Source organism: Marmota marmota, unplaced genomic scaffold (genome assembly GCF_001458135.2).
Source record: "Marmota marmota marmota unplaced genomic scaffold, marMar, whole genome shotgun sequence".
Taxonomy (NCBI): Eukaryota; Metazoa; Chordata; class Mammalia; order Rodentia; family Sciuridae; genus Marmota; species Marmota marmota.
This window is the reverse complement of record NW_026000240.1, coordinates 29,317,399-29,343,567: the sequence shown is the minus strand read 5'-3', so window position 1 is coordinate 29,343,567 and position 26,169 is coordinate 29,317,399. Positions and strand designations below refer to the sequence as shown.

General features: G+C 45.7%; 1 protein-coding gene across 2 annotated transcripts in view; it reads right to left on the bottom strand.

Moving 5' to 3' along the window:
- Positions 1-26,169, bottom strand: part of Slco2a1 (solute carrier organic anion transporter family member 2A1) — an 85,476-nt gene that overhangs the window by 30,697 nt on the left and 28,610 nt on the right. For both annotated transcript variants that reach the window (XM_015487038.2, XM_048794393.1), the window contains exons 3-4: positions 14,841-14,978; positions 11,358-11,520 (exon numbers count right to left, since the gene is read on the bottom strand). In XM_015487038.2, coding sequence (XP_015342524.1) covers positions 11,358-11,520; positions 14,841-14,978 — 301 coding nt within the window. The remainder of the gene's footprint in view (positions 1-11,357; positions 11,521-14,840; positions 14,979-26,169) is intronic.

Below are 26,169 nucleotides of genomic sequence, written 5' to 3'. Positions count from 1 at the left end.
ACCCCCATTTCCTCTGTTCGTGGGGCTCCCAAACCAGCAGGAAGCCATAACATGGTGTTTATTGACAGAAGGAAGCCTGTTGACAAAGCCTGTCATGATATCCCTGCTAGACAAGATGGGGACACGTGGCTGCAGAGTCCTCAGGGGAGAACTGCTCACAGTGCACCTAGTGTGGAGTGGCCCTACTTTTACACAGTGCGCCTAGTATGGAGCGGCCCTGTGAGCCAGCTATCCCACTCCTTGGTATTTACCCCAGAGAACCAAAATCAGCACATTACAGTGATGAAGGCATACAAATGTTTATAGCAGCACCTATGTTTATAGAGTCCAGCTAAGGAACCAGCCTTGGCACCTGTCAACGGATAAAGAAAATGTGGTGTGTGTACACAAGAGAGTTTAACTCCACCATTAAGAATGAAATCGTGTCATTTGCAGGTAAGTGGATGGAATCAGAGAACATCATGCTAAGTAAAATAAGCTAGACTCAGAAAGTCAACAGTGAAATGTTTTCTCTCTAATGAGGAAGCTAGTGGGTGGGACAAACAAATTTTAAAAAAAAGGACCCAAGAAATATATATATAATAAAAAAGGTGGACAGGGGGCAGATCATACAAACATAGAAGGAAGACCAATAGAGTAGAGGAAGGGGATCATCGGGAGGGAGGGAGGGAGGAAGGGAGGGAAAGGGGAGGTACGGGGCAATGAGATTGAGAAAATTATGTTATCTGCATGTATGATCAGGCATAATGAATCCCACTATTATGTATAATTATAATGCACCACTAAAAAATGGGGGGGGGGCTCCAAGCAAAGAGTATGACTCTTACGGGGGTAAAATACAAAGCCTTACTTTAACTTCAAAGAAGTCATCTAGTCAGCAATTGGAAGCGTTTGTGGGGACAAGTCCCTGGTCCTCTTGATCACATGTTCCTAATTTCAGTCTGCATTAGGACTCTGTCTTCTTCCCAGGGAGGCCACCCTGAGGGCACCATTTCCCTGCAGCCTGGTCCCTAAGGGCCTGAAGCCTCATTCCATAAGGATGAGAGAAGGAAGTGAAGCCAAGGCAGCACCAACTTGCTGGGTGCAGGGGCGCATGCCTGTGATCCTGACGACTGGGGAGGCTGAGACAAGAGCATCACGGGTTCAGTGCCAGTCTAGGCAACTTAGCAAGACGGGGTCTCAGAAGAAAAAAATCGAAGGGGCTGGGGGATGTAGCTCAGTGGTAGAACACTTGCCAAGCATGCACAGGGCCACAGGTACTGCAAAAAGAAAGAAAGAAGCAAATAAACAAAAAACTCTGGACCATAGGATGGCTGTTGTAGCTGTAGGCTGCTGGGCTTGTTCTGGATGGTTCTAGGAGGCCGACCCAGAACCCATGGAGTATGTTAGGAGAGAGAATTCAGGGACACCTAAGAAAAGGAGTTCACACTTGGGGGGAAAAGGGGAACTTGTCTCTGTGATCCAGGCTGGCGGGTCCTTCACCTTTCGGTTTTGGCTCTGGCTGCCCAGCAGCTGCAGCGGACCCACCTAATCTTGAGCACTGTCTGGTCTAGTGGTTGGCAAACTATGACTATGGGCTAACCTTGGTCCCCAGCCTGTTTGTGCCCAAATGTTTTGTGGGAACACATCTAGACCATTTGTTTCACTACGGTCAGGGGAAACTTTCGTGCCACCAAGGCACTGCTGAGGAGTTTCAGAGACCTCGTGGTGGGCAAGCCTGAAATATTTACTACCCAGCATTCTTGGTGGCACTTTACCGGAAATGTCGACTCCTGGTCTGATTCAGTGGTCTTTAAACACATCAGCCAGTAAAATCTTTCTGAAATCAGAGTATTTGGAGACATATCATGCATGAAACAGATCCAAACAGAGGTCTTGTCCAGGCAGGTGCTCCCCTGCTGAGACCTCTTCTCCCCCAGGGCCCCAGGCCAAGAAGAGGGGAAACGCACCAGAATAGTAAGCTGTCCCCCTTTCCACCCTGGATGCTGGCTCCCAAGGAGACCCTCTCACTACCTTAGCTGGGCCCATGACACAAGACCCACCAGCCTTCCCTGAGAAGCGACTCTTGCTGGAGGAGAGGGCCGTAGCTTGGCTCCAAGACCCTTGACCTGAAGCAGGCCTGCCTTCCTGCCTCATTCCTGAGCAAGAAAATCAGGTAGACACACCTGGGGGACCAGAAAAAAGGAAGGGAGTGAGGCTCAGGGTCCCCTAGGACTGTGCCTCAGACCCAGGAGATCAAGCCAGCTGAGAGAGGCTGTGACTTGTCAGAAAAACAGACATTCAAAGAGTGTGAGGGAAAGTCAACTAGATCAACTGCCCTGGGCTGTGGAGAGGCTGCTATTTCACTACCATGGAGAGGAGCGGGGTCTCCATCCAGCCCTCGAGGACTTACTTTTTCGCCTTTGATGTTCAACATAGCTGCCTCCTGTTTTCTATCACTTTTCCACGTTTATTTCTACCCTTTCCTTCACCATGCATTTTTAAAAAAAATGTTCCATATCAAATCTCATTAGGTTTTGTTCTGCTCATCTGTTCAGGGCTATTTTTCTTTCAGCTGAATTAATAACACCCATGTGTCTTGTGATTTTTTTTCCTTCTTGTTTATTTTCTCTTCCATTTCAGGTTAAATAGATCCAGCTGGTCGGGTTGGACAACTCCCACGCTGACCACCCACCTGCTCATCCTGCAGCGGACTGGCTTCCCGCTCCCCCTCACATAGGCCTCACCTCCACGCACCCCCAGCCATCTCCCCAGCCCATCCTGTGCATGTCCACCCATCCTGGCATCTCATGGACACCACCCACCCACCACCACCATCACCACCACGTTCAGCTTCCTACCTGTAGAAACGCCCCGCTCATCACACACCTGTGTACCAGCAAAGCACTCACACTGCCCAGCTTAGGAGGTGCCCTGCACTTTCCTCTGGGACTTACTAATATATTCATTTCACCCTGCAGGTGGGTTTCACCCCCTGAAATTTCCCAGAGCCATGTTCCCTCAGCTCAAGGACCCTGTATGGCTCACAAGGTTTAGGGAATGGATTCTGCTTTGGGGGCTGGGGGCTGTGTGCTGTTCACCAAGGAAGTGACATTGTCACTCAGGATCCCAAGGCCTTCCCACCAGGCTTCTTCCCAGGGACAGCCTTGGGATGGGTGACCACAGCATGGGGACTGGCAGCTTCATGAATAAAGAACTAGAAAGTGACTCTTCTTTTTCTTTTCTTGGCTGCTCCAAAAATACAATCCCCACTCCCTCTTCCTGCTGCACCTGGGGGGAGGGAGGGGGAGGAAGCTTCCTGCTTGTAGCATCCATTGTCTGTGGGGGTGGACTTCCCTCTGGACTTGGCCTTGGGATCTTTCACAGGTTACACCTACTCCCGCCAGACGCTGGTTTCCGAAGACCCTTCTCTTATCTCCTGGGAGAACTGGTCTCCTGCTGGCTTGTTGCCCGCCTATGAAAACCTTTCTGTGCCTTCCAGGAGTGGGCTTGGAGGCTTTGGCTGGGTAGCCAGTCTCTCTCAGAAAGGCGCCAGGGCACATTTCCGGACCCCACTGACATTTAGAAAATCTAAACATCCATAAATGTCTGCGTGGCTTTTTTAAAATTAGCAATTAGTAGTTAAAGGTCTCCTTGATTCCCGAAATGCTCAGCCCTTCTTTAATTTCTTTTCCTAAAACACGGAGTTAGACTTCATTTCCCATGTTTCTTTCTGGGGCAGCTTTGTTCCAAGGGGGAAGAAATCAGTGGTAAGCACATATAGTAGGTCTGTGGGCCATTACTTATGCAGAACAGAATTCAAATACCACAAGGGCTGGCACATGGAAATGTGCTGGAGAGCTAATATGAGCCAGGCACTTCACATATGTTACTTCGTTTCATATATTTATTTGGTACTAAGGATTGAACCCAGGGGTGCTTAAGTATGGAGCCACATCTTCAGCCCTTATATTTTATTCTGAGACAGGGTCTTGCTAAGTTGCTTAGGGTCTCATTAAGTTGCTGAGGTTGGCTTTGAACTTTCCATCCTCCTGCCTCAGCCTCCCAAGCCACTGGGATGAAGGTGTGTGCCACCACACCCAGCTCATTTTAATTTTACTCTCAGATCATAGTGAAAGCGAAGATATTATTGTTCCCATTTTACAGGCAAGGAAATAGACTGAGAAAGGCAAAGTAACTCCTCTAAGGAGAGTTGGAAAGTGAGTGTGGCTGAGCGAGGACTAGAATGTCCTGTTTTTGCTCTACCAACAAACATCACCAGACTGCACCAACCTGAGAATCTGGGCATCGAGCAAAAGAGCACAAAGAAATCCCATGGCTTCACATATGAGGATGCAGCAGCGACCATGCCCAGAGAAGGGCCTTCCTCCAGACCAGAGCAGAGGATCAGAGAGAAGCCCCCTTCAGATGCCCCCAATCCCAGGGCTAGGACTATTGTACTCAGCTCTTCCCAGGAAGCAGGGCGCTTTCTCATTTGGGATCCTGAGCAGTTACTAACTTATCCAAACGGCACACATGGATTGTCCCCACCACCAGGAACAAGAGCCACCCATTCACGATTATGCCTGTGCCAGCCACTGGCGAAGCGCGTAAATGTGCAACTTTGCAGTCCTAAGGGATCTTACAGGGAGGGACTGAGTGAGACTCAGCAAGAAGGAAGCGGGGTAGTGGCCCAAAGCCACACCATCAGGGAATCTCAAAGCCCAGCTCCAGAAGCCAGTTCAGACTCGCACCAACGTTCAGGGTGTTGCATTTTAATGAAATGTGCTTATTTTTGATGAACTCACACAATTCAAAACTAAAGTTCCCATAAGAATACATTTGAAGTAAGAGTCACATGTCAGACTTTTCCCACGAAGGGGAATTTTGATGAATATTTTTCATTTGCACATATGATGCACGCTGGCACCCAGTGCACAGCCCCACCTAGATCCCACAGATGTGCTTTCTGGGCCAGAGTCCTGCTCATTCCTAGCACTTGGAACCAGGAAGATGCTCTGAAGGTAGCCCAGCCCTGAGCATTTCCAGCTGTTGCTCTGACCCCAGCCCTGGCGAGCAAGACTGATGTGCCCCCTTCTTGCAATTAGAATTTGCACAAAAAGAGCAACAGTGAGCAACAGTCCACTCTCCTGGCCTGTGGACACCCCCTGCCACCCTGCAAGAGAAGCTGTGGCCCTTCTCACACCCACTTCCCGTCCTCTCTCGGATGATTTTGGCTAAGACCACTGAGGTTGAGGCTGAACTGGCAGAATGTTTTCTTCTGAGCTGGAGGTATTTGGGTGAGCTAAACCCAAACCAACTGACCGTCACTAACAAGGAACAGAGAGGGGCCCCTCTCTAACCATCTTCCCATGGCTGCTCTGCAAAGCAAAGACCACTGGGATCTGGGCCTAGGCCGCGGGGAGCCCAGTCTGTGAGGCTGAGCAGGCTACGGGTTTGTGGTGTCTGGCAGGAAGCCTCCCCTCGGCCTGGCCCCAGTGCTCCAGGCTCCTTGGCTAATTTCATTAGCCCTGTCTTCTTGCTCTGGGGAAAGTCCTGTCCTGACTCTCCTCGAGAGCTGGCCTCCAACTCCTTGTCCAGACGGAGGGGGTGGAAGTACTCATGGGGCAAGAGCCATGGGCTCAGTTCTGTCGTTCTCTGCTCACTGGAAGAAGGACTCAGCCTTGAAACAGTCCAAATAGACCCAAGACCAGAATGTTCTTAAGGGAAATGATTAGTGCACTAGTGATTTACGGAGAGGTGGAGAAAAGATTTTTCAAGACCAGAATGCATCAGACCTTTTGTCATGAGACATCCCTGTCTCTGCTCCATTCTTTTCCCATTCCAGCCACCTATCTCCCTCCAGCATAGGTCTCAAAACGCACAGAGGAATCCCATCTATCCTTCCAAGTGATTCATTTCTTGAACATGTTCTATACATCTGAATTTTAAAAAAAAATATTGTTAGTTGTAGATGGACACAATATCTCTATTTTGTTTATTTTTATTTTTTATTTTTATGTGGTGCTGGGGATCAAACCCAGTGCCTTGCATGTGCTAGACAAGCACTCTACCACTGAGCCACAACCCCAGCCTTACATCTAAAAGAACTTTGTATTTAAGCAAACCAGAATCAGTTATTCCCTCAGCACATCCCTGAGTGGCTCACTCATCCCCAGACACGTTTAACTCCACTCCAGGGGACTAAGGATGAGCATTTGCAGACTGGGCATCTCACTGCTGTTCATCGTCAAACCATGGCTACTTCCTCCTCCCTACTTCCCTTAAAACAAGTGCAAATTTTCCCCAAGCTAACGAAGTCACATAACATGAACTCCAAAGCACAATGTTCCTGGGGTGCTGAGGAAATGCACACACAGGCACAGAGCCACTCTGTAGAGCTATTTCCCAACCCTGGCCACAAACAATTTCTTCAGAGGGGGAAAAAAAAAATGCCACTGTAAATGGCTCCATGGTCAAACATTGTAGACCATACAAAGAGATGGTTTGCCATGAACAAGAGCAAGCAGACACTAATCAGCAGGAGGATTAACATTCCTCAAACTTGAGCCAGTAGCAAAACTGGAAAAAGATGACCATAAAATAAACATATTTAAAATAATTGAAAACATTAAAGAAAAAATAGAAATCATAAGGAAAACACCAAGAAATCATGAAATCAGGGCAGAAAGATTTGCAAAACCATCATAAGAACTCTGAGAAACTAGCCAAATAGAGAGAGTTATTTAAATTCACAATGTAAAGGACAGACTTGACACTAAGAAAGCTAAAGAGAGGCTAAAGAATCAGAAAGACCTGCTTGAAGGCAATCACCCAGGATGCAGTGCAGGTGAACAAAGCACTGAAAAGTATATAAGAGAGATCAAAGGACAATAAGGCCAGAAGTTAAATGACCAGCATACATTTGTAGAAGGAATTTAAAGAAAGGACAGGAAAAAAAAAAAAAAGGTGTGACATTAGGAGCATTTTTGGCTTAGCATTTTTCAGAATTAAAAAAAAAACACACCTTAATCTTCAAGCCTAATCTCCAGAAAAACAGCACCATGAACTTCCAAATAGATGAATAAAAATAAACCCATACTCAGATACCTTATGGTAGACATGCAGAACAACAAAGAAAAGACAAAAACTCTTAAATACAACTAGATAGAAAATATGGCATACCTAAAAAGGAATGATAATTAGCAGTCCCAACACCATCAAGAAATGCCAAAAGACAGGTAGGTATGTTATCTTCAAAGCACTCAGAAGAAATAACCATTAATTTAAAAGTTTGTATTTATTTAATATACAGTTATATAGTTTGTAGCTAAACTATAATTCAAGAACAAAGATAAAATTGGCTCGTTTTAAGTCAAAAGGAGATTTTTCTCACTCATGGGCCTACTTGAAAGAAGCATCAAAGGACATACTCAGGAGAAAGGGAATTGAATCAGCAGGAAGGGTGAAATACAAAAAGCAATGCTGAACAAAAAAAACCTGGCGAACTTGTGGGTAAATATAAATAAACTTCAACTTATTTATATGTAACAATATAATAAAAATACTAATGACCACTATGGAGATTAAATGCAGATGGAACTAAAATGCTATTCAGCCATAATATGGGAGAGGAAAGGGGCATCAAAATATCCTAGGATTCTTATCTTGTTCTCTTGAAGAATAGATCAACTTTGGAGTTTGCTAAATCAAGGTCAATGTTAAAGTTAAGAAAAATGGTGAAGTATATTGTGTTCACAGGTAAGTAGACTTGACATAATAAGCATGCTAATTGTCCTCAAATTGATCTGGAAATATAATAAAAATTCCAGAAGGATTTTTCTTTTAAGTACAGATGAACTAATTTTAAAATGTATATGGACAGACAAATGAATTAAAATAGGTAAAACAATTTTGAAAAATAACAAAGTTGGAGATGTACCATGAAACATCAGTAAGAAAGACCTTGTAATATTGGAGAAGATAGACACATGGATCAATAACGTGGAATAGAAAATACAGAAACTGACCCACATGAATATGATCCTTTTGGGGGGCATTGCTGTGTATGAAATCCAGGACTTTGTGCATGGGAGGCAAGTGCTCTGCTACTGATCTGTGTCCCTGGCTCAACTCAATTTGTTTTTGATAATGGTCCAAAAATAATTTTATATAGGAAAGAGGATTTTTCAACAAATAGTGTTGATACAATTTGACATACACTAAAAGGAAAACTAAAAAAAAGAAATGCTATAAAAATTTAAATGAGAATTGATCACAGATCTAAATGTAAATGTAAAACTGGAACACCTTTAGAAAACATGTTGAGTCCTGATGTTGGCAGAGTTCTTAAAGGCAGCACCCCAGGCACAAGTCATAAAGTAAAATTTAGAAAAAAGATAAATTGGACTTCATCAAAATTTAAAACTTTTGTTCTACAAATGATACTATTAAAAGGATATAAAGGAAAAGCCAAGGACATACGGAAAATATCTGCAAATCTCATATCCAGTAAAGAAGTAGCCATAATTTATAACAAACTCTCAAAATCAACAATAAAAAAAAATCGCATTTAACAATGGGTTGAAGGCTTGAATAAACAATTCACCAAAGATGACATCTGGATAACAAACAGCACAGGAAACAATGTTTCACCTCATAAACATACAGTCCTACAAAAACCTGTACACAAAGATTTATAACAACTCTGTTAATAATGGCTACAAACTGGACACACTCCAAGTGTCTTTCAGTAGGTGAGTGGATAAACTGAGGAACATCCATGCAAAGTATGTCAGGAATAAAAAGGAGGGAACTGTTGATACATGGATCAACTGGGATGAATTTCAAAGGTTACATGCTGGGTGTAATACCATTTACATGATATTCTCAAAGCCATAAATCTGAAATGATAGAAGCAGAATAGGGGTTATAGGTCTGGGGAGAGTGAGTATAAAGGAATAGCAGAATGGAATTTTGGGGGGAGGGCAATGGAACTGGTAGGGAGGGACCCTGACTATGGTGATTGTTACTTGAATCTATAAATATGTTGAAATTTATAGACGTGTAGTCTTCCTCCAGCAAAAAAAGTCAATTTTCTTGCATAATAAATTTATTAAAAAATTTAAATGTAAGGTAACTAATAAGCCAGTAGGGAAGAAAACCAGGTCTAAAGAAGTAGGACACTAGAAGGGGGAATAGTAGGTACACAGATCAGCAGTGGCTTAAGAACACCAGCTACAGGCCAGCAGCTAGCCATGGGGGAGAGGCGAGGGAGGAAGGGAACAGCTAACTTCCTTTTTAAAAGGAGGTGTCTGACAACCCCAGTGTTATGGTTTACATATGAGATGTCTTCCAAAAGTGCATGTGTGAGACAGTGCAAGAATTTTCAGAGGTGGAATAATTAGATTATGAGGTATAGCCTAATCTTTGTGATTAATCCACTGATGGATTAACTGGGCGATAACAGTAGGCAGGAGGGTATGGCTAGAGAAGGTAGGTCACTGGGGGTGTGCTTTTGGGGGTTATGTTTTGTCCCTGGTGAGCGGATCTCTCTCTGCTTTCTGGATCCATGTCTTCTACCACAACCTTCCGCCATGAAATCCTGCCTTGGGCCCAGAGCAATAAATTCTGCCATCTATGGACTGAGACCTCTGAAACCATGAGCCAAAATAAACTTGTCCTCCTCTAAGTTGTTCTTGTGAGGTCTTTTGGTCACAGTGGTGAAAAAGCTGACCAAAAAATACCAAGTGTCTATCAACAGATAACTGCATAAACAAAATGTGTCATACATCAACAAAATATACTCAATCATGATGGAATAAATCTGATCTATTCTACCACATGGATAAATCTTGAAAACATGATGCTAAATGAAATAAGATAGGCACAAAGGATAAGTATTGTATGACTCCCCTTTTACCTGAAATATCTAGACTTGACAAATGCATAGAGGCAGCAACTGGATGAGAGGTGACCAGGCTCTGGGGATGGGAGTGGAGAGATATTGCTTATGGATACAGAATTTTTATTTGGAGCCACGAAAATATTTTGGAAATATTTTCAGTGGTGCTTGGACAACATTTAGAATGTGTTTAACAACACTGAATGGTTAAGACAGCAAATTTTATATTATGTTCATCTTATCAAAGTTTAGAAAAAATAATGTAGTATATCAAAATTAATTAAATTAGGCACTTAAAATGGATGAATTATATGCCATGTGAAGTAAATCTTAATACAGTTATTTTTTTTTTAAGTTCTGAAGGAAAACCACTAAATCTTGATGGTCAATACATAGATATGTGTCACATTATTTACTTTGCAATGCTTTGAATTTTTTCATATGAAAATAGAATAACTTTTTAAAAAGGGATCAGTTCCTGGGCAAATTTAGTACCATTTAATACAATGCTTATGAATCATGCAAACTCTACCCATCTCATCCTGCCCCGGATATCTCACCAAGGAGAGGCGCAGATCCCAGAAGGGGCATTTCTTCAAGGGTCAAGAGACCTAAGCCTCTCTCTCTCTCTCTCTCTTCTTAACCAATTGGTCCTTAGGGGAAGTCACTGGACATCTGTGAATCCTTAACTTATACCTTTTCTCTGCTCTTCACTAGTGTCCAGGGGAACAAATGCATGCACTGTAGAAATGCAATATCATCTAAAGAATGATGGACACATGTTCAAATGTCAGGAAGTGCCATTAAATATCAAGAAATGACATGTCTCATTATGATTGGTGCTTGGACCCTATTTCCTCCAATTATTATCATGGGCACTGTTCACAAGTGTCCTCAAGCATGTGAAGTTTGGGTCATTTCTGGCATGGAGCCTCAGGAGTCATATGAAGGGGGCGGGGGCTGCATGCTCCATCCTCAACAAACAGGGCTTGGAACAAATACTCAATGTATCTAGGGGAAAAAAAATCTATATCTACATACTTTAGTGTGTCCTGAGCTTCAGATGTGCATTATGGAGAAACCAAACAATTAAAGTCAAGAAAACTCTGGTTCAAGCCCTCTGCCCATTTTTAAATTGGGTTATTTGTTGTGTTTTATATATATATACTAAATATGTGTACATTTAGTTGTAGTTTGGATAAAATACCTTTATCTTATTTATTTATTTTTATGTGGTGCTGAGGATCCAACCTAGCGAGGGCTAGGGGAGCGCTCTACTGCTGAGCCACAACCCCAGGTTATTTGTTTTCTGATGGTTGAATTTGAGAGTTAGTTCATTCCAAACTCTGAATACAAGTTCTTTATTGGACATAAGATTTGCAAACCTTTTCATGGCCCCCGTGGTATCCACCACCACCCCTCCAGTAGACCCCCGTTCCTCCTCCCTGTGAGGCAGGGGTCAGAGGCCACTCACCGACGCTGACCGAGGTGTACTGGTAGGGCTCTGAGAGGAAGTGTGGCAGGGTGAGGACGAAGGCACCAGCAGCCAGGAGGAGACCCCCAATGCCGATCAGTCGTGGACGGTGCACCCGGCTGCCAAAGTAGCTGACGAAGATGATGAGGATGGCATTGCTGATCTGCAGAGGAACGGAAGGACTGGATGAGCCACAGATCCCATCCTTACCCACCTCGTAGGAGACCTGACCACACCTCACCCGGAAGACTGGAGAGGGAAGAGGCTCCTCCAACTCCAGCCAGGAGCCCCAGCAGAGATCCCCCAACCAGTCCTGAAAGCCTTCCCCCACCCTGACCCCGCAGCCACACATGCGCAGTCTCAGCTTTCCCTTCTGTCCAAAACCCATCCCAGCCTCCGCCTTCCAGACCAGCGCTAGGGAAGTCATTCTCCGAAGACACGAAGAGCCCCAGGCTAAACATCAACCATCACAGGACCAATCTTTTGGGGCAAAATCTAAGTGAGTCTCCAATTCTGATTGACTCCTAGGAAAAGTACGTGTTCCCCAACTAAACACCCAATCAGGATCTAACAAAAGGAGCCAAGGACTTTGGTAGACAGAATGACAACCGAGCAGCAAGCATTAGCTCATGTAACCACACAACAACTCTCATCATACTAATGACAGAAGGATATTAATACCATGCCTAGGATAACGAGGTCAGGAAGTGGCTTGAACTAGGCCTGCCTTTGAAGTGTCCAGGCTTCATTAGAGTCGTTGGCTTCTTGTGGGACAAGTGCTGTAAGCCCCCCTCTTATCTGCCACTTTGATCCCACAACTATCTTTTTTGGGGGGGAAGGGGTACCAGGGATTGAATTCAGAGGCACTCAACCATTGAGCCACATCCCCAGCACCATTTTGTATTTTATTTAGAGCCAGGGTCTCACTGAGTTGCTTAGGGCCTTGCTAAGTTGCTGAAGCTGGCTTTGAACTCGAGATCCTCCTACCTCAGCCTCCTGAGGCGCTGGAATTACAGGCCTGAGCCACTGCACCTGGCCTCAACGATTTTTCTTCACTTATAATAATCTTATCTACCAGATGCTTTATCTTTGTAACTAGAGATTACATTAATCTTTCGATTTTTGTCTCTCTGTTCATTCCTACCTCCCAACATGAGGCCTGACACATAGTTGGTGCCCATTAATATGAGCTGAGCCAGTGAAGGCACTAACGGGCACATGGAGCCTCATTAAGAAGAGGATGCGCTGTGTGGAGCTTATAGCACAGCCAAGAGTACGAGGCTGTGATACTCAGAGGAGGATGTGAGGGTGCATGAGGAGGCAGCCTCAGCAGAAGCTGCTCCAGCCCCTGCAGGGGGGAGGAGTTCCAGAACATTCTGAAATCTGCCTCTGGAAAGAGCGCTTTATTCTTGGCTTCTTGGATGTCCTGTCTTTCCTTCTTGCTTCCCCATCGTTTTCCATAGAATAATCAATTGTCAGGCCATTTTGGCTATGCTAACTGAGCTGACTTGAAAAGGCCTGTGTGACAGTGGGCGAAGGCCCCAAAGAGGACCCAGGGAGAATGGACAAGTGGTGGCCACCAGGCGGCACAAGTCCTCTGGTCTCTCCCGGGGCGCACCTCCTCAGGTGTTATGGCTGATGCTGGCTTAGGACCTTGCTGTCAAACTCATCTTCAGCAGCACAGTCCCTTTGAAAGAAGTACTCTTCCCTTCTAGAAAATTCCTGAAATTGCAGCTTTGCATGCCAAGAAGAGGGCCTAAGGCCTCAGGCCTCAGCCTCCAGCCCTGGAGTGCCCCTGGGACAGCTCCAAGAGGAGCTGGGAAGCCACCTCGAGCTGTCACAAAGCCTATTAGTAGCACGTCCTGCTCTGCTGTGTCTCAAGCCCAAGAGCCCCCACAGCTCTAGTGACAGGCGTTAAGGGCCAGGGGCTCTGGGCTCCTGTTCACCTTGGTTCCACAGCCCTGGCTGGTAGAGGACACAAGAGGAGCCGCTGCTTCCCAGAGCCAAGACTCCCGTGGCTCTTGTTCAAGGAGCCCCTCCTACTGCCCCTCAACTTCATGCCTATCCAGTGCCCCTTCACTTACTTCACGGTCTGCTCCAAGAAGGTTTCTGAGGCTGAGACCACACAGGCCACAGCACAGATGGCCTTCCTGTCCCCTGCACCAGGTTGAATTCTTCTCACAACCACCAGGCCTCACAAACATACACAAAGACACACACCTAGTCATACACAAATCCTCAGAACTCACAGATGTGGGCACCCACAGGACACACACATAGTTCCACACAAATCTCTAGTTACTCACAGATACGCAGAGACGCACACACAATCACACACAAATATACACACAGACACATAGTCACGCATAAGACATGAAAACATACAGGTACAGATACACACAGTCACACATAAATCATGACTCCCAGACACAGATGTAGACATACACACAATCATACACACTGTCATGCACAAATAGACACATAGTTACACATAAATCCTCAGACACCCATAGATATAGATACACATAGACATACACAGTCACACACACAAATATATACACAGATACTTGAATAGTCACACACATATACAGACACACACAAACACCAATATATACAGAAATAACAGATGCACACAAGTACACACAGACACACAGCAACACACAATTTTACTTAGACACATGGACACACACACACAGACATATACACTAGGACTGAAGAATGAACTCTTTACAACGAATACTTTGGTGGTATTTGTTTGGAGTTGTACCCATGGCCATGATGTGGAGTCAGATTCTTGCAGTTTGGGGAAGGGGAGATTTAGTGGTTAAGACATTTTCATCTGGGTTGAATGAATGATAGCTCTGGGGCAATATGACACCCTAATGCGCCTCACCAGCCTGCTGTCTTAAACAGACCCTGTATTGTATCCCAGCCAGCTACTCCCTGCCTCTTGAAAACTCTAATTGTTCCTGCACCCACACTTTTCTTCCAAGCTCAGAGACAATATGGGTGAAAACAGCCATGGCAGATGATAGATTGGCCAGTTTGGGGGGCTGAGCTGGAAAAGAGTATTCGCCTTCCGTGCCAGCTCTGGTTCTGATTAGTAGAGGGGTGTTGGGAAACCAGAACACTGTGCCGAGAAGGATTCAAGGGCAGGGTCCAGACTCAGTAGGAAAGAGGCCTGTGGGCTATTCAGTCACTATGTGCCAGTGCCAAAGGGCAGATAGGATTGTGGTGACACAAATGTCAGAGACTTGTTTTCCTTGCTGTCTGTCATGAGTGAGGCCAACACATGCCAGGGTATTAAGTCAAAGGCCAACTTTAGGAGGGTACCTTCTGTGTCCTGATACAGAGAGAGGCCTGAGCCCTAGGTATACCCCAGCCTCCAGCCCCCAGCCCACAATCCCCTATTCTGCTCCTCCTGCTTCCTGTGATCAGGGTGGTGTACAAGTGGGAGCTGATGGCCCGGTATCTCCTACTTACTTCGTTCAAACTGGAAATGAGACCCGAGGAAGAACTGGAGAGCCCAAAGCGTTTCTCGATGGTGGTGAGGCTGCTCTTGAAGTAGGCACTGTACAGGAGCTGGCAGAGCTGCAGGAGGCCGTGGCAGAGCACGAACACCTGTGGGGAGCAGACAAAGAACGGCCCGTGAGGCCTGCACACAGAGAGGCCTGGCACCCACTCAGCCTTCCATGCTGGGGCCTCCGGGTGAGGCCCGGTGGGCAGGCCTCTGTTTCCACGTCTGTTATACGGGGACATTTAGTTCATAGGGTGGTCCTGAGGGTGAAATGCCTCCATCATTATAGCATATCTCACTCCACAAGAAAGGCATCCCCAAGGGAAAGGCTCGACTTATCATCCCAACATCTAGGGCATTCACCACCTTGAGTTGTCCCCAATGCCCCATGGGCTGCCGGGCTGACGTCCTCCTGTGCCCTGTGAGGTCTAAAGCTGCAGCCCCCCGACCCCATCTAATTCAGCTCACTCCCAGGAGCATGTACAATTTCCAGATCCACTTCTCCTGACCTGTCCTCCGTCCCCAATACCCAGTCTCCAAGGACCACCTCTAATGTCTTCAATAAGGCGCCATGATGTACCACCCAGTTTGAATGACTGTCCCATTCACATCCTCACCAAGCTTGTTATGGCTTCTTGTTAGGCCTATCTTGGCCCCTTACCGGGGTATCTATGGTTGTAGTTGTTCCTTTCTGGAAGGATGATCAAGGTCTTAGGGAAGGGACTGAGGCCATTTGTCACTGTATCCCATTGCATCCCATGTACCTTGTCCTGCAAGTACTGAGTAAATGTGAATTCCATGGTTCCTGGGGACAGATGTAAATCAGGCAGGTGGGCGAGGGGTTTGAGGGCATTCTTAGCTCCAGGCTAAGACATAGAAACTCTGGTGGTCCATTTTCAGAATATAGTATTTATCCTTAAATGTAAAATTGGGATGTAAGAAAGGCAGCCAGAGGGGAAATAGATCAGAATGGAAAGTTACACAATAGCACCATGGCCTATGGATTTCTTTAAATAACCCAACTAGCCATTTTGAGCTTCCAAACCTGTATCCAATTGTAACTATAACCCTTCCCTTTGCCTTCCCCAGTTTTAAAATTAGCCAATCTCTTAGATTGTAACCCTGAGTCTCTCCTATCACAGCAAGGGGCAGTGCTATGTTATAGATTAAAAGCAGGTGTTTGCTTGCCAGACTTTGTTCAGTAGCACACCCTTCTGCAGAAGTAAATTTTGCCTTGCCGAGCTACTTCCAAGTATGTGTCTGATTTCTCATGACACCCAGTATTTCTAACAGTCCAGACCCTCCTGGGTTCTCAGCTATTGGGCCAGACATGAATGGGTTCTAGGCCAGAAGTCTCAGTTCCTAAGTGGTCAGTGGAAGGTACCCTTCTGGGCCATGCTTTTGCTCCAGGGAAGGGTGGAGTGTCATTATGATTGTTGCAATATGTGTTACAATCACTGGACTAGAGGGCAAGTCCTGGCTCTGACTATCTGTGCAGAAGGTGATGTGTGGAGGATTAGAAAGTGAAAAGCAAAAAACCCATAATCTATAGGAGCTGCCACTGTAGGCAAAAGGAAAGACAAGAACCCAGAACAGATTATGGAAAAATAGCAAATGCTGATGATGGCGAAGTGCTGAGGCGCTTAATGCTCCAACATCAAATGTGGGGAGCTCAGGGGCATGGAGGAACCACTGCGGAGATGGTTTCAGAGAACAGCATCTGTTTTATTGTGCAGCAAGAATGGCTTTTATAGCAGGTATGTGCCAGGTTACGCATAACAGTCATGATAGGCCAGACGTGATACATACATATCATCTTACGGAAGTCAAGGCACCAAGAGTCCAGAAACTGCCACGTAGCCCGACCCTGCACCAACAGGGGAATGACTTCTTGTCAAAGGAACAAGGAAATTGTGCTTACCAGTGTTCTGACAGCACTTTGTCCCAAAACATAGCGTTCTAAGTTGGGACTTCCCTGCTGCACAATGAGCAAGATAAGCATTCCTCTATGAGGACCCAAGGCTAGGCCCTGCAGCAGTGGAGGTGGTGGTGGTAGTAATGGGAAAGTGACATGGTCATGGTGATGGGGAAGAGAAAGTGATGCTGGTGGTGAATGTGAAGGTGAAGGTGATGGTGATGAGGAGGTGATGGTGATGCTGGTGGTGAATGTGAAGGTGATGGTGATGGTGATGAGGAGGTGATGGTGATGCTGGTGGTGAAGGTGAAGGTGAAGGTGATGAGGAGGTGATGGTGATGCTGGTAGTGAAGGTGAAGGTGAAGGTGATGGTGATGAGGAGTTGATGGTGATGCTGGTGGTGAAGGTGAAGGTGAAGGTGATGGTGATGAGGAGTTGATGGTGATGGTGAATGTGAAGGTGAAGGTGATGGTGATGAGGAGTTGATGGTGATGCTGGTGGTGAAGGTGAAGGTGAAGGTGATGGTGATGAGGAGGTGATGGTGATGCTGGTGGTGAAGGTGAAGGTGATGGTGATGGTGATGAGGAGGTGATGGTGATGCTGGTGGTGAAGGTGAAGGTGAAGGTGATGGTGATGAGGAGGTGATGGTGATGCTGGTGGTGAAGGTGAAGGTGATGGTGATGGTGATGAGGAGGTGATGGTGATGCTGGTGGTGAAGGTGAAGGTGAAGGTGATGGTGATGAGGAGGTGATGGTGATGCTGGTGGTGAAGGTGAAGGTGATGGTGATGGTGATGAGGAGGTGATGGTGATGCTGGTGGTGAAGGTGAAGGTGAAGGTGATGGTGATGAGGAGGTGATGGTGATGCTGGTGGTGAAGGTGAAGGTGATGGTGATGGTGATGAGGAGGTGATGGTGATGCTGGTGGTGAAGGTGAAGGTGAAGGTGATGGTGATGAGGAGGTGATGGTGATGCTGGTGGTGAAGGTGAAGGTGATGGTGATGGTGATGAGGAGGTGATGGTGATGCTGGTGGTGAAGGTGAAGGTGATGGTGATGGTGATGAGGAGGTGATGGTGATGCTGGTGGTGAAGGTGAAGGTGATGGTGATGGTGAAGGTGAAGGTGAAGGTGATGGTGAGAGGGAGGGGAGGTTAAGGTGATGGTGATGGTGATGGGAAGGTGGTGTTGATGAGAGGTGATGGTGATGGTGATGATATTTGTTAGTCTGATCATTTTCCACAGGCACAGGGCACCAAGCACATTCAATTCTCTGGTCCAGGAAAGACTTGGGAAAGAGACAATCTGATCTTTAATTCCTTGCCAGGTCCTTCTCCTCTAGCCATCCCCTAAAGGTTAATGCCCCCCAAACTCTGTAGTCTCCTTCTCTGGACATGGACCCTTTCTGCAATGCCATTTGCCACTAGAATGATGGTACTCAAAAATCTCAGTTTTCATTCCAGAACTATCCCCAGAGCTCTGTACTCAGGTCCACTTACTATCTGTTGGACAGCTCCACCTTAGGTTCTCGGGCTCCTCAGACTAATGACTTGCCAGATGGACTCATGGCCTTCCCCCACAGACCTCTACTCTTTTTCCTTCATTTCCCATCACCTTCACTCAGCTTCCCAAGAATCCCCTGGACACATTTAGGACCTTGTGAAGTTGCTGAGGTTGGCTTTGAAACCTGCCATCCTCCTGCCTCAGCTTCCAGAGTCCCTGGGATTACAGGTGTGGGCCACCATATCTGCCAAGAGCATTGGTTTTCATCCCCCTAACATCCGCCCCATGGCAAGAAGCTACGATTTCTTCTTGGGGGTCTCTCGTATTTGGCCCCTCTCTCATGTCCAGGTTCATGCCTTGGCTCAGGCCCTCACCACCTCTCCCCTGGATTACTGCAATACCTCTCACACGCCTCCTGTCTGACCCCTCCAAATCTTCCACCAAACCACCCCAGGAGAGCTTTCTCAAGAGCAAATAAGAGCAGGTCACACCCAAATCAACATGTCTCACTGGCTCCCAGTTCTTGTGAATGAAAACCAATGCCCAGAGACTCCAGAAGCTGAGGCAGGAGGATTGCAGGTTCAAAGCCAGCCTCGGCAACTTAACAAGGCCCTAAACAACTTAGTGAGACCCTGCCTCAAAATAAAAATAATTTTTAAAAAGGGCTGGGGATGTGGTTCAGTATTGAGCACTGCTGGGTCCTATCCCTGGTACCAAAAATAAAAAATCCCCTGCCTGCCTACCTCTTTGGTTCTGTCCCCTGCTGAGGTTGATCATTTTTTTGCAAAGATGGCCACACCAATATCTCCCATCCACATGCACCTCTTATAACGTGCCAATGACATGCCATAAAGAGGCAGGGTATATGTTCTGTCTCTTTGAGTATGCGCCACCTGGCTACTTGCTTCTAATGAGGAGAATGAAGCAGAGTAGAGCTATGTAACTTCTGAGGCTTGGTCCTAAACACAGGTAGAGAATGCATGGCCCATTCTCTCTTAGGATCCTTAGAACTCAGACACTGTTGGGAAGCCCCATCTTCCTTACTTGTGGGGAGCCCACAGTTGGTGTTCAACTGACAACTCCGGCTAAGATTTCAGCTCTTGGTCAGAGTTCACTGTCAGACATATGACTGAATGAGCCTTCAGATGATTCCAGTCTCAGCTTCTGATGCCAATTAAAACAGAAATGAGCTACCCCTACTGAGCCCTGTACCCATTGTAGGTTGCCAGGAAACCAAGAGCTGTCACTGATTGAAGCCCTAAGCTTTGGGTTGCTTTGGCAGGCAGCTTTGGAGACCAGCAACACCTGCTATCCACTTTGCTCCTTGGACACCATCAAGGTTCTACTCTCAAAGGTCCCCAGAGCACACACACTGTGCCTTTGCTCACAGTCTGTGCAGAATTATCTTCCCTTTTGTTATCTGGATTGCTCCCCCTGGCTTTCAGGAACCCCCGTACCCAGCACAACTTGTCAGTTGTGTGACAAGTTCGAGGTTGCTTCTGACAATCCTAAGCATCCTGTTGCTGACTTCACAGAGGCACATGAAGACTCAGCATGTGGCATCCAGCAGAGGAGTGAGGACCATCATAACAGCAGAGGAAAGACAATGATGGCTGGATCCAAGGCCTCGCCAGGGCAGTGGTCATGTAGGGAGGGCAGATCAGGGCCTCCTGCAGAGGCTGAATTGACACTGATTCCCGGTGGAGGAAGAGAGGTGATTGAGTTTCTACCATGACGGCCAGAAAGAGGCAAAGCTATGCTGGACACAGGACCATGGAAGAAGAGCTTCTGTGGAGATGAGATCAGCTTTGGAGCACTCGAGTTTCTGAGCACTGAGCTCAGAAAAGACCATTCTCCTTCCATCCAGTTTAGTAATGAATTAACAGCAGTTACTAATCTCTACTCGCTTCCTCAGCAGTCTCATGAGAGGAAGATGGGAATAGTGTGAGAGAATATCTATCTCATATTTTTTCCTGAAAGATAGATTTTAAAAATTTCCTGTAAGTACAGAAATTCCCCAAGCTGCTAGGTGGAAGACTCCAGCAAGAATCAGCTGACATCTTTCCTCCCCACTCACCTCCAACCCCCTTACAGGCCAACCGCATCTCCAACTGTGGGTCACTACAGCTCTGTCAAGTCTGTGTACCTCATGGGTGGCCTAGCAGAGGTGCTGGAGTGGATGTGGACCCCAGGTGTAGACACAGAGATCAGATATATGACTATGGGTGGGGGGAGGAATGCCTGGAAATGAGACAGCAGTAGATGGATGGTTCAACAGAACTTTCTGGCCAGGGCCCTTCAAGGTCACAATCATTTGACCTCAAAAACTGTGTAATGTGGATTAGATCATGGGACCATGACCCAGGCTGCTCAAATCAAATACCCACTATATGGCCAGCCGTAAATAGAGTAAGGAACACTCAACATGGGGTAGAAGAGATAGAAACCCATCCCTCAAGGACATAGGTTTCAAAGTATTAATGTAGATGGATTGGAGAAAGCAGAAAAAGGGTTTCAGATCACCTACACTGTCACTCAGGCAATACAGTGCTCTGATTTTTGATGGTTTGGACTTTGGAGTTTCAGATCCTGGCTCACAGGAATGCATGACCTTTGGCTACTAATCTGATCACTCTGAGCAGCATTTTCTCCCACTTGTAAGTGGGAGCAGTAACACCTGAGTTATGGAGCCATCACCAGAGGATGAGTTTAAGGCACCTGGTGCTCAGCCTGGTCCACGCGGAGGGAGATTCAGTAAGTTAAGCTGACTCTACTCTCTCTTCTTGCTCCCCAAGCAATTCAACTTCTCTGTAGCTTTCAGTTTTCCTGCTGCATGAGAACTCTGGGGGCACAACTCTCAACAGTGTGTTAACATAGAGCACCAGTTGCTCCAGACTTTCCAGCTCAAAAGGATTCCCTGAAGAAAAGAATTTGGAAAACATTGCACACTACCGTCCTTCCTCCTGAATATTTACATTTTAAAGGCTCTGAAATTCCTTAAGCAAAGACCTGCTTAAATTTGCTTAATCCAATTCCCCCCCCCAACCCACACCCTGTATTTTTTTTTTTTTTTAAACCAAGGTATTGTATGTTGGCGAGGCTGGTCAATCTCCTGGATTGAAGCAAGCGATTCTGCCTAGTAGCAAGGACCACAGACTTGAGCCACAACACCCAGGTTCCCCATACTTCTTGAACTACGTAACCCCTACCCGCCCCAACCACCACCGCTCTTCGCCTCGTATTATGGATACTAGAACTCTGCAGAATTTACTTTAGGGAAAGATAATATGTCCCATTTAGAAGTAGCTTATTTGGATCCTGCGATTTCTTTCTTTTTTCTTTTTAGTTGTTGATGGACTTTATTTTATTCATTTATTTATATGTGGTGCTGAGAATTGAACCCAGTGCCTCACACATGTGAGGCAAGTGCTCTACCACTGAGCCACAACCCTAACCCAGCCTGTGATTTCCTTGCAAAAGGAAAACAAATGGTGTGTTACGTGGGTTGCCTTACCTTCTTTAAAATAGCACACTATCATTTTCTATCTCCTCGTTCTACTTTCTTTTTCTGGGCATTTATTGCTTCCTAAGATTACATCATGCATTTGATTTCTCCTTTATCCACCTCTGGCCCCCATCGGCATATTGACTTCATGGAGGAAAGATGACAGATGCTTCTTAGGACAAAAAATTCCCAGTGCTTGGAGCAGTACCTGGTTCATGATGGGGGCTCAGTCCTTCTCAAGTGGGCAAGCATCTTTAGAGTATTCTGTTGACCCACACTCACAGGACTCAGCCATCAGAAAAGCCACCTGCGAGGCTCAGATTCTCAATGATCTGTCCTCCATCATTTAAAAACGTCCCCTATGATGCAGCTTCATTCCATAAATCACACAATTCCCAAGGCACAGAAGAGCATTTGCCAGTTTTATCCCCAACACACTTAACTTGGTTCAATTCTAAATCACTTTTGGATATTTCTAACTCAAAATAAAAGGTTGAAGAATTGCAACTTGCCCAAGGAACTTTCTGGTGTGGAGGGAATAATCTATATTTTTATAATGGTGGCATTTATATAGGTATAGTTTACACTCATCCAAACTCAAACTTCCTTTATATTCAGAGATATGAAAAATTGTGTTCTATATGTGTAATAAGAATTGTGATGCATTCTGCTGTCATGTATTTAAAAAATAAAAGCAATTTTAAAAAAATAAAAAGATAAAATCTATGCATTTTATTATATGCAAATGAAACCTCAATGATATTGACTGAAGAAAGACTGTTTCAAAAAACAATTTGTAACCACAAAGGTATTTAATCTTCTGACGCTTTATATGAATTCCACAAACATTTTTTTTAAGTTATGAACATTGGCAACGTCACTGGAGTAAGCTTGTTTGTTCAAGGGGCCTACTTTGAAAGGTTCAAGACCCATGTAAATATCTAGGTTAGTGTGTGAGTGCTAATTTAAACACCCAAGTTTACACGAGGGGTGTGTGCGTGCATGCATGCGTGCGTGTTAAAATTAACATGCCACTTAAGGCACATCTTGTAGAAGGAAGCTGGCAGAGAAATCTCATACTGGGGCAACAACATTTTTACAGGGTGGAGTGGGACTGATTCTCTCAGGTGTCTAAATGCGAAGGTCATGCTCACAGCCCCATCCTCCCTCTAATTCTAACAAGCCCAGAGAGGGAGTGTGGAGAGAAAGAGAGGAATCAGAGAAACTGGAGTGGCCATGAAGATCTTTCTTCTAATAAAGAGGGGACCTCTTACCACCTGTGCCAAAGAGCTAAGGACGGCTGAAGAGATGCGGAGACACCAACTGAAGGTGCAGAGGTGGAACTGCACTGATGTAAGATGACCATAAAAAATAAAGCATGAGGACAAGAAGGGACACCGCCACAGCCAGGGAGTATGGGAAAAGGCCACAGTACAGCTGATACACGGTTCCTCTCCATCTACATGCTCACAACTGGCTTTTCCCAACTGAACATTGGAACTATGATCTAACCCACATTAAACCACAGAGGCATCTCACCATGGTCACAGGGACACTGGAGAGGAATTCTTAAGTTCAGTAATGGCACGGTGACCACCTGGTCAATGACTGACTCTGCTGTCAGCCAACTCTGATTTTGTCGACACAAACCTCAGGGGAGACACAACTCTAGAAAGTTCACCTGATTCCTTCTGACCCCTGTGATGTGACTTCACTGAGGCGATTCCATATGATGAGGGAGCCCAGGCAGGGGAAGGAAAGTCCTTAGGAGCAGGAGATGGGACTGTCACACAGCCAGTGACCTCCCAGTTGGGAACAACTGCTTCTTGCCCTAGGTGGTAATTGTTTTCCCAAACAGAACAGCTTTTCCAAAGGGAGGGAGGGAGGGAAGGAAGGAAGGAGAGAAGAAAGGAGGGGGCGAAAAATAGAAGAAGAAGACCTTTCTCTCACATCCACAAGGATGCAGGAATCACTCAGGACTGTGCTGAAGGCCACTCTGCAGCTCTCTATATGACAGAGGGGACATTGGAGGTGACATTTGCTTAGCTTTAGCTCTGTTGACCTCTAGGAGTCAAAATCTGGTCTTGGAGACCATCTGTCCCTCTTCTCACTGAGCCAGAGCTGGCTCCACCCCAGACCCAGAGCTGGCTCCACCCCAGATGGACAGGAACACATCTCTTTGGAAGGAGAGCTTCCTAGCAATGCTGATACCCCAGGGCAGCAATTTGCATTTAGGAATTCCTTTCCATAGCCAGTTGGGTCCCACCTGTGAAATTAAAATCTATTTACATTTCTTCTTCTCACTTTTAATTTTTTAATTTACCTTGTATAAGTGTAATACTTGCTGCACATGTTCAGAAAGTCAAGCAGGGCTTAGCATGGCAGGACTGCACTCAGCTCCAGCCCACCACCAGTGTCATAGCTCAGGGACAATCACTTCTGTGGGTTGTTTTTTTTTTTTTTTTTTTTTGTAGTTTTAGTTTTTCTGTTAATTACACCCACACATCCCCAAATATACTTGTGCAACTTCTTGACTTGTCACTTTAGAGTGCTTGCTACTAGAGAAGAGAAATGAGCTCACTTAGACTTGCACCTCTGTTTCTCCCCCACTGCTCCCAGCTTTAATAGTCCTGGATTTTTATTGTGATCAGATCTCTTCATTTTGTGGCAACAAGCTGGGAGCGAGAGGGGCAGGCCTTCCCTCCTGGACAGAAGTACCCACACTAGTGATAGTTCCTCGGATCATGAAGGGAGGGTGTCTGGAGTCTGCCCTGGGGCAATGTGCTGTCCTGCACTATGACCCCTGATTCTATACCTGTCCCCTCTCTGGGGGGCTGTGCCTAGCTTCAGAGATGCCTACCATGGTAGGTAGGGTACCAGCATCTGAGAAATTGCCCCTTCCCCTCCACTTCATCCATCAATATCCCATAACTACTTCCTATCCTACCATGGACTTGAGATCTTCCATATGTTCTCTCCTTGTTCAAGTTTTTTCTGTTACTGTTTTTAAAATTATTTTTATTCAGTACTTTCATTATAATGGGGGTACTGGAGATGAGGAGAGACAGACACTCTGCCCTCTTGAATTATAAACCTAATCTATTCCCTAACATTAACCTAGCAGATCAATTATTCTGTCCCCATTTTTTCAGGAGGGAAAAAAAAAGATTCTGAGAAGTAGATACAGTTGCTTCTTGACTTCCCATGGGGTTACATTCTGACAAATACATCATACATTGAAAGCACAATAGGTAAAAAAAAATGCATTTAATCCACCTAACCTACTAAATCCCATAGTTTAGAATACTTCCATGAGCCTACAAATGGGCAAAATCACCAAACATAAAGCCTATGATATATTAAAGTGTTGAATATCTCCTATCATTTATTGAAGAGTGTATGGGTATGTTTTCATACCATGGTAAATTTGAAGTTGTTACACTGAATTTTCCTCAGTTGGGGACCATCTTCACTTATGAACTAAGCTACTAAACCAAAAAGTGCACCCTAATTCTTTCTCTCCCCCCACTACTTTCAAGTACCCTGATACTGTAACAAGAATTTAAAGGAAACTTTTGCTAAGTTCATGGACTCTTCACTTGGGCCTGCTGCTAGCTACTTTTGGGGTAGATTCCTGTATACTTCTGGCCCCTGGCTTTTTCCGCGCCCCCCCCCCTCGATGTAATCCCTAAGCTCGTCTCGGTATCTCAAAAACAGGGCTTCAATGACTGGTCCTCCTACTTCTTCCCAGTTTGGCCAAGTATTGTTGGCATTATAAATCCCTTTCTTGCTTCAACACCATGCATCTCTCTTGATTGGATTCTCAAGGTGGTGGATGGCCGAATCTGATCTGCTGGGACCTCCAGAAAAAGGTCTCTGGCCTCAGACTCTGGAAATAATACTTCATTTATGTGACTGAATCTTCCAAAGTGGTCAGGTGGCCAGAACTGGCTCTGGGTGTCTGCTCATCTCCACTTACAGTTCTCTTTTTTTCAGTGTCTCTGTTCTCATAGCTCATCCTTAGTCATGATGGGCACTTCACCAATGGGTAAGAACTGAGGCGTGAGGCTCAGGGTTCAAGGGTCCCTAATGCAATGAGGACAAAAAAATGAATTCACAAGAGTGACTCCTAGCTATCTCCTGATGTCGTCAGAGAGGCAGGCACTTGAAACGGGAGGGTGAGTGGGCTTCTCAACTGGAAGAACTGGGAGCTGGAGTCAGAGGGGCCCCTTACTCCTTGTCCTTCCAAAAGAAAAAGGTAGTAAAGCAAAAAATCAGTATGTCCTTGAATGGAAAACTCCTTCAGTCTATCAGCCTGTCTGCTTCTCCATACCTTCAGCAGGGTGTGGCTTTGGATCCAAACTGTGGTCCAATGCCC